The sequence below is a fragment of the Limanda limanda genome, chromosome 14, assembly GCF_963576545.1.
Source record: "Limanda limanda chromosome 14, fLimLim1.1, whole genome shotgun sequence".
NCBI classification, from domain to species: Eukaryota; Metazoa; Chordata; class Actinopteri; order Pleuronectiformes; family Pleuronectidae; genus Limanda; species Limanda limanda.
In genome coordinates this window covers 12,191,332-12,205,394 of record NC_083649.1, presented here as the reverse complement: position 1 = coordinate 12,205,394, position 14,063 = coordinate 12,191,332, and the positions used below count along the sequence as shown (strand labels likewise).

At 42.2% G+C, this 14,063-nt stretch overlaps 1 protein-coding gene across 1 annotated transcript in view; it reads right to left on the bottom strand.

The window, feature by feature from the left end:
• fstl4 (follistatin-like 4) overlaps positions 1–14,063 on the bottom strand; it is a 169,398-nt gene that overhangs the window by 103,428 nt on the left and 51,907 nt on the right. Inside the window, exon 3 of the mRNA XM_061086451.1 lies at positions 4,337–4,579. Coding sequence (XP_060942434.1) covers positions 4,337–4,579 — 243 coding nt within the window. The remainder of the gene's footprint in view (positions 1–4,336; positions 4,580–14,063) is intronic.

The window sequence follows — 14,063 nt, the reverse complement described above, 5'->3', positions numbered from 1 at the left end:
GCATTTAGCACGTTTCTTACATTTATTTGAAAGACACATGGATTACAGTTCCAGCTAAACAGACTGTGTTTAAAATACAAAGAAACCATTGACAAGGCAGAAAAAAAAACAGGCCCATCCGGAGCTTTATAGTCATCCTCTTTGGCTGAAAAGACCGTGGCTGCTTTGCATAAAAGAGAGTCGTCAGTGCCGCTTGTCACAAACCACAAAGCCCTTGACAACCATTTTAGACTCCACCAGTGCTATCAGGTCAGAGGCAGGCTACAGCCTCCTTCCAAGAAGAATATATGAGCTCACACAGATAAGTGGTAGATTCCTTTACCTCTGTGGATTGAACAATTAAACCGCCTCCCTTGCCCCCCCCCTCCCCCCTCCCCACCACACACTGCCTGAGGTATAAAATGAAGTAAAAATGTAATTAGAATCATAAAACTAAATGAAAAGTTTTTTTTCTTATTTGCAGCTCATACACAACAACTGAAGTTGCAACATTTGTGTGAGTGAGTGTGTGTGTGTGTGTGTGTACACAAAACACACACACATGAGCTTTACAGAACTATGCATAATGTATAAGAAAGATTGCCGGCCATTGTCATAGACACAACATATTAAACTACGTAGCTACTGCATAAATCTTTATCAAAGGAAGTAGACGGTTCTGCATGTATGAGAACACACTATGGTTAAGACTAATGACGGCAAAGTGAGTGGTACACTTGTCTAATCAGGCACATTGAGATATAGTGTGCTGTTTATCTGAAGTCTACTTATCCCCAGGAAATGATTTGCAAATTGTGGTGTAAATAACCAAGATTGAAGAATTTTAAAATGCTCCACGGCCACAGCATGCAAATATTTCAGATGAGGGAAGTGTGACAAAAATGCTATTTTACAGCCTAAGGGAAGCAAAGGGAAAAAAAAATCGCCTCTTAGCTTAAAAGACATTCAGCCAGATGTCCGGAGTGACCCACTGGTGGAACAGTGATAGAGATAGTTGTAAATGTGACTCAAAGCTTTAAGAATAAACAGAACCTTAAATCAGCTCTGTATGTGGAAGAGTGATCGGAGGTCAGCACAAACAAGAAGTGGCTCCCAGTTCCTTTTGGCACGGTGGAGAGTTTTGAACCGGCTCTGCACAGTGAATCACAATAATCCAGAAATGATGAGACGAAAGCCTGCATAAGCACTTACCAAATTTGACACTGTGACTTTAGCCATAGCCCTGAGCTGAGGGAAATTGGCTTTCACAGCACAGCATTTGGGTTTATCAAATTTTGAAAGCAAAATTACCAAAATAAAAAAAATAAAAATAAGGGGGAAAAAAAGTTTTGGGCCGTGTGGCTTAATGCACAGCTTCAGGGACCTGAGGGATCTGTTTTCGTTTTGAGAGTCAGGGTCTCAGTTTGAGTGTAAGAACTTTTTGCAATCAAACACATAATTCCAGAGGCTCCCAAAAACATATAATCAAAAATAAGAAAGAAAGAAATTAGCTGTTTGTGAATGAAGGTAGAAAATGTAGTTCTATCAACTCTTTATTAAATTTGTTTCAAAGTGAAACACAACACTGCCAAGGAACAACAATATACAGCTCCCTGAGAAATACCGGCTTGTCAATACAATATTTTTGTGTGCATCTGTTGTGAGAGATAGATTTTCTAGTATTTTTTTGTTGAGTTATCTGATGATTATAGATGTGGATATTGAAAGACCTGCTAAATACTGACACTACTCCATTTATAAGAAAACAAGGTGGATTACTCTGCAGGGGCCCATGCAAAAGGCTGCAGAATACACAGGCCTTTGGAGATTGGTCAATGTATTATCTGTCATTCTATTGGCTGCAGTACCTGGTCAGCTCACAGAAATTCTGCAGCACAGAGCATTCATGCAGCAACATCATATCTGAGCGGAGCAGGGAAATTTGCACCTGAGCAGGAACAATTTGAGAGAGGGGGCTGAACGTGAAATAAAGATATGAATGTTCTACAAAATGAAGTACAACACTGTTGCATAAATATAGGGGATGACAATTATGTGCTTTTCTTTCTATTTTAACATCCACACCCTCAGGGGACAATAAACAACATTTAATACAAGTCTGACCTGGAAAACCAGATTTAAAGAGACGGAGATGCCAGTAGAAGGTACAGTCTACGTATAACATACAAAATAATGAGTGTGTGCCTGTGTGTAACTGTGCCTGTGCCTGCTCTAGTTCCCTTTAAATCGAAGTCGTGATGAAGCGACAGAGCTGTTTGTTGGATAGTAACTGTGACTGTTCATGCTGAGAGCGCACTTTCGCTAATGAGTGATAGCCACGGCGTGAGCAGTCTAATGATTTACCACAGAGAACTGGTGATCCACAGTAACCTAGTGGTGATTTGTGAGAGCCAGGATATTGATGTAGTCGAGGCAGCACAGGGGAGAAGTGTCTCGGGGTCAGACTGTGTATGTGCACATAATGCGTTTACAAGTTTACTATTAATATGATCAAAATGTTTATGGCACAGATGTTTAAACGCTGGATGGAATTACCAGCACGACAACCCTGCAGGTGACACGCGCAGAACAAATGCCAGCGTCAGTGCTGAGCGTTGTTGTTTCCCAGAAAAAGCCTTGACCCAGAGCCACAGCCTGCGGAGCCGAACTACAAAAACCGTTCCCTTCTCTCATCTCACCTGAATATGCGGCTGACAGAAACAGCATGATTTCTACCGTGATTGATGCGTGGGACTCGAGCCTGACAGGTGGCAGCGTGTTACAAAACAATCGCTTTGTCTGTGCAACTCCATTATTGTTTAAATGTCTCGACATCAAGCTGCAGCCGAAGCCCCGCTGCAGCCCTGGAACCGCTCAAAACTCTGCACGGCAGGTATCACGCAATCATCTGAGGGCAATTTCCTTTCGGGAAAGTGTTAACCCCGCACCATTCTCAGTGATGCGGGGCGAGATATCAGAGGCATGCAGCTGCTGTGCAGCAGCACTCTGGTCCTGTCGTGGCATAGCAACAGCACTGTGTTTTAGAAACTTAATGATGTTTACCTACTCCAGGCCTTTCTCTTTATATCTAACTCAGTAATTCATAGGGATATAACAATTCTTAACATCCACGGTTAACTTAGGACTTTGATTCATACCTTGTTTTGTTTTTGTCTGTTTTCGTTTTTGTACCAACCACAGACTGTATATATTAAGATGGACGACGAGTCTCCACTTCCTCCCACTATCCAGACATGAAATTCTTAGCCAGATTCTGTGCAGTTGTAATCGGGGGCCGGAGCATACTTGATACATGCACTCGACCAATCGCGACACCATCATGACGTTCCACCCCAATTTATCAGAAAACAGATTAAAACCAAACCAAATTAAAATGATAGAAATTATCTGTGAGAAAAATGTATATGACGTGTACTCTAACTTTTTAATTTGGTTAATGTCCCATCCGCGAACATGGAGAAAGATGGGATTCATGCCAGCCACCAGGTGACCATCAACACACTATGGCTTCACTTCTGGGGAGCTGTCATGGCGTCCATTTTTATACCGTCAATGGTTTCAACATAGCTGACTTGAATCTGTTATCTCAATAAATTGCTATCCAGCTTCTATCACAGATATGATGGTTCAATCAATTGTGTCATTTGACACAGATGTGTCTGTGTAATATCTAGAAAATAAACATTTTGGGTAGCTTTAAATAGAATAATAATTCCTTAATTCACATGTGTTAAAGTTTAAACTGGGCAATGGGGCAAGAATTTAGTAAATTAATGAAAAATTAACAGGCTGGGGTTGAGGGACAGACTTTCAGAATTATTACAACCCTTAATAATTCTGGAATAATGGAGTTATGTGTTTATTTCAAGATAGTATAAAATAAATTTGCCTGTCAGAGAGTATTCATATAATAAATAGTAGTATTTGCAACTGCTAAGATTGAAGCTGATGTTTAACACCATTAAGGGCACAATGTATACGGTATAACTACAGTGAACCAATGCACGCCAGCAGGTACATTTTGCCTCTTTACTATGTCAACTCCAGCAAGAAAATTTGCAATCCTAAAAAGTAAAAAGATGATTTCCCTGAAGTACAATCAACACGCAAAGCATTCAAAAAGTTTGAGCTATAACAGAACAGTAAAACTCACCAAACACCTGGTGAATATACCCACTTCTTCTGTGTATGTTATCAGTCTCAACTCTAACAAAGTATCTCAATAAATCTGACTTTTAAAATGGCCACTGTTGATTTTAAATAACTTGTTGAACTGCATACAGTCAGTGTGTAGCATCCCTGTGCAGTGCATCAGTGTAGAGGTAAAAAGTTGTACCTTTGAAGAAGCAGTCCTTGCTGTGCACCACATAGATGCGTCTCCTCTCCAGGCAGGCGGTGCGGTAAACCTCGCAGTGGTTCTCGAAGAACCTGCCGTCGGAGCCACACACCGGCACAAAGGAGGGTCGGCATTTCTCCTGGCAGACGCACTCGGCGCGGCCGGTCTCTGCCATCAGCACGCACTGCCGCCCTCGTCCGCAGTAGGTCCTCTCACAGGGGTCTTCGTTCGGGTCGGACAGGGCTGGAATACCAAGAGAAGAGGGTCTATTTAGGAAAGGAGCTTCATCAAATAGGCCAAATTCATACAAGCTAATGAATACAATTCAATGATAGAGAGAGAGATGGGAACATCCATTTTCTTTCAGACATTTTACATCTCTTTATGACTCTGAAACCACAGTATTACACCTGTGCTGTTTCTTATCCACCAGATTCGCCCTCTCTGAAAATGTAGAAACTGTATCTAGCACGGTGTATTCAGTGGAAAGAAATGAAAGACAGAAACAGAGAGGAAGGACAATATCAAAACTGACAACAGAATACAAACGACTCTCCTGAACATCAACCAGTGGTCCCACATACCACCTTTATTAAAATGTGTCATGGCAGTGAAGTATTCCAACTTTCAAAAGGAAATGTTTCAATTCTGTACACAGAGCTCGGCATGTAGAAACAAATATGATGAAACAAATTTGTGCAACTATTTGTCACTGACAGTTGCTCAGTGCAACTGAGGTTTGTTTGGTGTCCAGTGCTCGACTTCAGCCTCAAATGAAACACGTTGTTAGGTTTCAATTCCAGATTCAAGCATTTCAACCTAAACAAATACTGCATTACATATGGGCAAAATAAAACAAAAGGAAACATATGAATATGAATCACAAAGTAACAAGATGAATTATACAGTAACAACTAGAAATAGAAAATGTGTAAACTTGAGCCAACACCTCCAGACTTGATCACAGTTATAAGACGGTGCTAACAAGGAAAATTCTTTTTTAATACAATCTCTACAAATCAAAAAGCCAGGTGTGCTTATTAACACTTCTCCGCGCTCGCTCACACCTGTGTGTGTGTGTGTGTTTGGTGCACATCTGTACACAAACACTCAAGTACATGCCAACCTGAGTGTGTCTGTGCACTCAAAACACAAGCAGAACTCACATCCTCTGCCTCCCCTACCTTACCCCCCCCTTAGCAGACACACACACACACACACACACACACACACACACACACACACACACACACACACACACACACACACACACACACACACACACACACACACACACACACACACACACACACACACACACACACATTTGTACAGCTATCATTGGCAAAATGCATTCCCTAGCCTCCCACCCTAACCTTACCATCCAAACTAAATGCCTAACCCTAACCCTTGACCCAACCTAAAACTGATTCTAACCCCCAAACAGTCCATTAAGGGAAGGGACCAGCCAAAAAGGTCCTCACTTTCCCAAAATGTCCTCACTCAGTAGGTTGTAGACTCAAACTGGTCCTCACAAAGACAGCTGTACAGGGCAGACACACACACACACACACCGCTCACCATCTTCATAAAACACTCCAGGCCTACACACACATACAAATGCATGCGCAAACGCACACTGCTCACACCAGCATCTCTAACATCACCACTCATTGCCCAGGACACATCACTTCTTCCCAGTGATTTAATCTATTTGCACTTAAAGCAAGTCAGAAAGCTGCTGATCCAGCCAGACGCATCACCTTGGATTGATCTTCTCTGACTCCGGTATCTCGACCGGGACCCTCCTCTGTTGTTATGATCTGAGAGCTGGATTTATGGACCCTGTGCGCTGCGGGGTTATTACAGTGGAAAAGCAAGTGCTTAAGAATGTACAAACAGGGCATTCCGTGCCTCTTAAACCCGTCTGGAAAATGTCAGCGGTAATAAATATGATAAAAATTACTGAGGAACCATGATCACGTAAAAGCAGCATTGATATCAACAAATGTGAACAACTCTTACATGGACCCACTCCAGTTCAGAGGGTTTTGTTCATGTTTTGTGTAAGAATCAATTAAAAGAAATGTAAAAGTATACGTTAAGTAAATGACTTAATAGGGATAATTTTTTCTTACTCTATCTGTAGCAGGACTAGTCTATTTCATTTCCTCAACCCATGAATTCCCTTACAGATAACACACATATCAAAATCTAAAAACATCCACTTTTGGTTGTAAAAGCAGAACTTCACCCCCATCTGATCCATTTGAGTTTTAGCACAGCTTCTCCTTTCATAAATTCAACCACTCTCGCTCTCTTTTTTTTTTTTTAGCTTTGATTCTAACAAGCTCTGTTATTTGCCATGGAAACCGGGGCAAACATAGAGCACATAACTGTTGGCTGCAAGAAATCATACAATATGGGAATAAATTTCATGTCAAGGCAGAGAGGAAACAGACAGTGTAAAAATTGTGAAAAATTAGATTTGTAAAAGCTAAAAGAAAAATTTGGAGCAAACTGCAAAGGCTGTTTCACTGTTATGAGGAAATGAATACACGTCCCGAAAGGACTTAGTGGTCATTGTGTTGCTGCTGTTTTGAGGTTGAGATGCTGAGAAGGGGTCGGCTCTATTATCCCTCTGTGGAATAAGACTAAACACCACACTGGCTTAACTTAAAAAGAGCCCCCCCCCCAAGGCTTTTACAGTCAAACTGCTGAACACAGAAATTGAATTTGCCTAGAGAATAGTCATATCTAAAACACTGAGGATATTCAATAACGAGGTAATGTGCTGTTGTGGGAGAACAGAAGTCCCTTAATTATAATAAAGTAACTCCAGGGCTGATGCACAGACACAAGCATAATCACACACTCACACTTCACAACAAGTACACATCAATACACCAGCACCCTCCCACTCACATAGAGGCGTCTGTGTGGATGTAAACAAACACTACACACATGGCTAATACCCAACATCTGTGTATGCAAACACATGATTGTCGTCAAATAACACACACAAATATTTGGTAAACATATTGTTACTCAATTGAAATGTCTCTACTTAATTCCCCTTCTATTAATCAACCAACTTTACACACTGATATATCACCAAATTAAAATGTCCAGATCAATAGATTGTGAAAATGCTGAAAAACAATTTATCATGATGTTGAATGCAGTGAACATTAAAATGTAACTAGTTCTTTCCTGACCCATCCTGCATCCTTTCACTAAGTTTCATGGTATCTCTTCTTTTATGCGTCTGTCCTGTAGTGTTTGTGTGACCCTGCTGACAATCACAACAAGCAACCAACACTCAATGGACACGGGTGTAAACATAACCTCCTTGGTGGACGTAACTAGCATGAGGATTCAATTATGACATTTTCATAAATCAAGCAAAAATACCAAATATCAGTGTAAAATTATAATTTTTCTTATTTTTGTTATTATTAACGGTGTATTATATACAATCTGACAGGCTTACATTTTTAAACTCAGTATAAGACACACTCAATTCCTCTTTATCCAGTTGACTAATTGTTGTGCGTCTCTCGGCGAAGCATCTGTGGGAAATGCAAAATAGCGCGCCTCCCCTGCGACCTTGCAGTTCATGTCAAGGTCGGGGACGATTACAAGATCGTTTGTATTCTCCAAGCGTGAGAGATTAAACGCTTAGCTACAAACATCCTGCGGCGGTTATCCACCGGTGGCCGACTTCCTTCTTCTTCCTCCTTGTGCTCTCCCTCTCATTTTACCGCACAGGCCCCCTTTGCCCTCCCCTCGGTTCTGGTCGGAGAAATGAGTGCAGGCACGGCAGCCACTCAAACCACAGAGACAACAGCGGCATCTACAATACGCAAGCTGTCTGACATTAAACTAAGCACTTGCACTGGTGTTCATCCTCACTCGGACTCCTTTGTCTCTCGCTCTCTTGGACCATGTTGGCTGCAGTTGTGGCTTGCTTAAGAGGCTGAAAGTGTCATTTGATAATCCTCGCGGTCTAAGCTGCCGACACAGTGCTTATAAATGGCTCTTATAAGTTCAGGCGCTCCGAGGTGCCAAGACAATGCCAGGGTGACCATCTGGTGTCAAGCCTCGCATCCTGGAACTATGCTTCTTTTTTTCTTTTCTCTTCAATTTTTCTGTAAATGTGTATATTCTCTCCGTCTATTGTCTCTTTGTCAATACCAGTCTGCTGCTGAGCTCCGCTGGGCTTCAGGGAAATTGAAACGAGGCATTGTCCGACCATAATCAGAGAATTATATTCGGACGTGCATTAGCGATACCCTGCCGATAATTGTCGGATTTGTGCAAAAGTGTTGAAAAGAATATTTTCCCTCGTCTTTCTGACATTCCTATCACACAAGCCTAAGTGGATGAGGGTATAACTGGCGGCACAGAGCACAAGTGTCTGCCCGACTGACTGTCTGCCTTTTCATTTGTCAGGAGGAGCAACAATCTCGTCGGTCTAAACCAGCGCTGGATCATTGCTATGAAGCCATTAGTGATTTGAAACCAGAGCGTGAATGACACTCGCATGAAGAACACGGCTGACACACACAGACACACACACCACGGGCAGGCAGTTAGAGAGTCGGAATATGTCACTTCATTCTGGAAGCAAAGTACTTATGCGCAAACCCGCGCTCTATTAAGCAGCAAAAATAGGGCTCAACATGTTTCTACCTGAGGCAAGACTCTCGAGCTCTGTAAAGCCCTTAAACATTTAAAGGCAATCACAACAGACTTTGTTTATTTTGTACGTAATCCAGCGCTACAGAGGGAGCGTTAGTAGTCTCCGACATGTTCTCCTCACAGAGGGACAATGCTGAGCTTCTTATTAATTAGACTGGAAGAACATTTGCCCTGCTGATGTGGGACTCGCCCGCCGCCGCCAGCACGACCGTCTCTTAAACCTCTCTGATCCGTTGGAAACACACAAGCTGCGGCCTCGAATCCTTCAGGATATCAGTATGTGACATTTACAGGAAGAGAGAGGGAACTTTTTCTTTTCTTATTTCCAGCAGAGAGATATTGTCACACGTGGTCCAGCCTCACAAATGTTTTTTCTTTTCTCTATTCAACTCGTGTAGGTAGAGCTGTGTGGCTCGGATATGCATCTATAATGTGCATTTGTGCTTATGCAAGGTCGTTTGGCAGCCCGAGAAACGCTGCGTCACATTTGCTGATGCTACAGATCATTCTATTTGCGCCGAAGCAGCTGTAGATAATTAAATTCCAAGACGTGCCGTCAAACACCGTCTTCCTTCGCGCCGCACAGTCGGGCAAAGTGCTTCTGACACGCACGCTGAGCTGGAATATCAATGGACAACAGCAACCCTCGGTGCTGGGTAAGATATGCTGTGGCGTAAATACAGATAAGACGGCGCCGCATTGTACCAGAAGTGACGTTACGGCTGTGGGCAAACAGTGGGAGAAATCTGGAATACAAATAACATTTTTTATTAACTGGATATTTGAGGAATTTTTTGTTGGCCTCTCAGAACAAACTCCTTTAAAATGTTCTCCCATGACTAGTTCCAGAGAATCCTTCAAATTAAATCAGTGGTGTTGCTGCAAAAAATAAATTTGACCCTTATATTCGCCCAAAACTGCATTCTTTGGTGTATAATTCGTGACATGTGAATATGATCTGAAAGATGACACCATGAAGGACTTGTGGAGATGTGAAGATGATAAATTTGAATGAGAGAGTGAATAGAAAGATGAGTGCAGTTTGAGTTTTTACTGAAGTAGATAGGTAACGGTTAAAGGGTTTCAACACTACATACTGTATTATGTCATGTTAATACTAACTGACCTTTAGAGTGGGCTTGAGTTTGTCGGATCAATCGTGTAGAAACAGTTGTTTGAATTAGGTTCACTTGGAATTTTTGGGCTGAAACTATACAGCCATGAAGATCACAAGGTAAAAACTAGGTCCAGCTTCCACTTTTGAAGGTACCGGAATAACAACTAAACGACTGAAAGACCAAAAAACCAAACAAACAAGTGCAACAGTTAACGTGACTTCAAAACCTCCTCTATCCCCGGACACAGAGACAACTCCAGCGACACTTCTGCACAAAGTAACTTCAGAAGATAATTTAATTATGTATTAACTTTAAGCCATTTTTCTCCATTAAGAGCTGCAAAGTACCTATTACCTCCGTGACCTCTTTCTTAATGACGGGTTAACCAGTTCCTGAGCGTTCACTTTATGTGACTGAGTGGATGGATTCAGTCAGCTGACTTCAAGAATGGTAGAACTTGATATCTGAATAGAAAGAGAATTCTGCTCACAAACATTATCTGTGGGCTCAAGTCTCAAATAGAGTATCATTACTGGATTTGGGGCAGTTTTCCTAACAAAGGAATTAAATCAATGCCTATTTGAATACATTTCTTGTGTTAACTACTACCAGAAAACAATCAAATCCTCCATTTACACAATTTTTTTCAGCACTTTGAAACACCACAATCTTTCACTGAATCTTAAGAAACATGCGCGATAGTAAGACTACAGCTGATAAGGGTGTTTGTCGAGTCCTTCTTTAACAAGAGCCGACTCTGTTTTCGTCCAGACATGATGTCTCTGTTACTCTACCCCCCCCCCCAGAGACTATAGCCGTCTGCAGACATGAACTGCGCCGTTTGCATTTCACAGGTGCACAACACAGCGCGACGTTCACTGCACCGACGTGTTCACGACAGCAACAAATCCCCCGCACTACTCAGACGAGGGGGGGTGCAGAGGTCACGTGATTTTCTCACACAGACACTGCCATCAAATAGGTGTAGAATCTTAACGCTATAAACTCTTGAGATCATGGTCTTGTCTGTTTCACCAGTTTTTCACCAGGAGATATTTGTTTTTGTATTAGTTTTTGAATTTTTGCGTCGTGTGCATATTAGAAGTGTCATAAAGGACAGAAGAACTTGGCTTTGAGAGTGTGAACCTGGGGGCAAGACAACCATGCTCTTTATCAGACTTCTGTTCAGTCTCTGGGTCGCAGCTGCACATCAGCATCTAATTGACGGTGATGATTCCTGACATGTTTGACACAGAGTTTGATGGTTGTCCTCTGGTCCAGTTTAAGGTCACTGGTGAAGTCACACACGCTTAAAAGCAGAGGTCACCCTTAAAATGAAAACTATCTTCTCACCACTGGAGGGTTGGGTGAAAGTTTTTAAGTCCACAAAACACCTTTGAAGTTTCAGGGGTAAACTGTGTTTCAGCCAAATCCTCCCTTCAGATCTCGGAGGACCTTTAGACTAAAAACACGGTGTGAATGATGGTGGTTAGAGTCTAATTTGAGTGCTGGGGATAAGGGACACTTGGATAACAACACAGGAGCAGTATGGAGGCATTTTATTTTTACTTTTATACCGTTTTTTACATTTGAAGAATCTGTCAGTAACTTTCATTGTACCGGATTTGGCTGCAACATTATTTACCCCTGAAAGTATTTTGTGGACTCAAACACTTTCCCCATCCTCCATCGGCAAAGAGGTGAGTAGATTTGGTGATTTTTCCTTTTTTCATTGAACTGTCCCTTTAAGCAGTCATAAGAACATGTGTAACAGGTTCCAGGGACAACGTAATGCAGAATGCTGATTCAGGAGAGTTACTGCTTCCACTTGCTGCGTGTGTATGATCATGCTGCACTCAGTTCATGTGCAACAGGAACAGTCCCTGAACTTTTTGATTGCGCCATGAGGAGGATGGTCAGCAGTAAAAAGAGCACAAAAATTATACAAGGAGCGGGAAAGGGGAAAACAAAGAATGGGAATTAGATCAAAAGGGCAAAAGAAAATCCAAAGACAAGCTGGAGATGAACAAAAGCGGTAAAACTGAGGAATTAAGAGTAGTGAGCTGGTAATCAGTGAACATTACTATGTGAGGCAGTAATGTGAGGAGAGAAAGGTTGGCTCAGCCTCCACGGAACAGGGGTATTCGGTCTGTGCCTCCGACAAAATGTCACCGGGCTCATCTGGCTTCTCCGGCTGAAAGGCCTGTATCGATCGCCTGATCCCTGTGTATCTGCAGCCGCTCTGCCGTGAGGTTCCCTCCTCTTTTGGGAACGACCCGAGAGAACTGGGGCTGCTACATGGGGCTCATACATGATCCACTACATTGGGGATTTCTTTGGAGGTTTAAGGGTATTTTTGGTTTGTGATTGGTAAGAGACTAGGTCACCAAGCATTGCACAGCTATGATTTAAAGTGTTCGTACAGCATATTGCTCACTGATCCTGATTGTGAGTGTGTATTGTGAGGCTGTATAAAACTCTATTATGTGACCTTCTATGGCTCCTCGCTCTAACTTAAAGGGATAGTACACCAAAAATAGAAATCCAGTTATTTTCAACTCTTCACTATGTCGATGGAGGGTGGGTGAAGTGTTTGAGTCCACAAAACACTTTCAGGAGTGAAACAAAGTTGCAGCCAAATCCAATAAAAATGAAGAAAATGGTGTCTGTAACCCCTGACATACGAATTCAACGAAACGGCATAATTTACACCATGTTTTAGCCCAAATATCCTCCTCCGGGTCAGCGTTCACACATGGATCTCCCCTCCGTCTGCATAGTGATGAGTAGATAATGAATGCATTTTAATTTTTGGGTGAACTGAGCCTTTAACTTCTCTCATAAAACTCATTCCCACTGAATCAACTCTCGACAAGCAAGGCGGTTTTCTTTTTGTCACTTATTTCAATTGACATTTAGCAACAATTGTGGAGCAGCAGATGAGCGGTTGCCATGTCTCCTGCTGATACCACTGAGCCTTTTTCAGGGTCGCAGTGGGAGGTGGAACAAACTGGGTCGAGTCAGTGTTGAACAAAAAAAAGAGGTTCTAAATGGTGTTAACTTAGAAAGTAACAGGCCGATTGGCCATCACATTCACGACGTGTACGACTGGAAGAAAACACAGAATTCAGAGGTTGGGGAATGACGTAAAATGTTTTCTCTCAAGGCAACCCTGAGTGCCCACAGGGTGTGAAGGCAAGAGCAGAAGGATAAAAGGTGAAGTGAAATAGAATTCACACTCGTCTGCTGTCAGTCACATGGCCACATTGGTTACGGTATGACAAGCATCTGTGTCTCACTCTGCGGGCCTCCCTCTCCAGGGGACGAGAAATGATTTGGGAGGATGGCAGAGCTTTCCTCTGGTGAAATATCGAATAATGATGCCGCCTCTGGGCTCTCCCCATTAATTAAGTATGGAAAACAATGCTGGGAAAGGGGAACAAATAAGCGCTGACATTTTAACAGCCACACGATTTCAACGATATGTTATCACTGCAACTACATCTTTAAAAAAGAGGGACACAATTTTGCAAGATTCTATTTTACTTATATTGTTAAGCAATAATAATTTCTTCTTGTTGATAAATTCTAACCCTTTCTGCCACCACAAGGGTGTTGAATCTCCTCCCCTGTCCCTTTGTTTGTTGGTTTGCATGTTTGTGTTTCTAAGCAAGATTACGGAGAAACTACAGGAGTAATTACTGTGAAACTTGGTGAAAGGACACAACTCAATAAACTTTGTTACAGATCGAGATATTTGAACCACTTTCTTTGTCATTGCAGGATATAGTGGTTTTTCACATCACTCATTATCTTCTCACCACAATGCCGATGGAGGGGCGGGTGAAGTGTTTGAGTCGACAACACAGAGTCTCAGGGGTAAACTTTGGAAGTCTTTCTTCAGA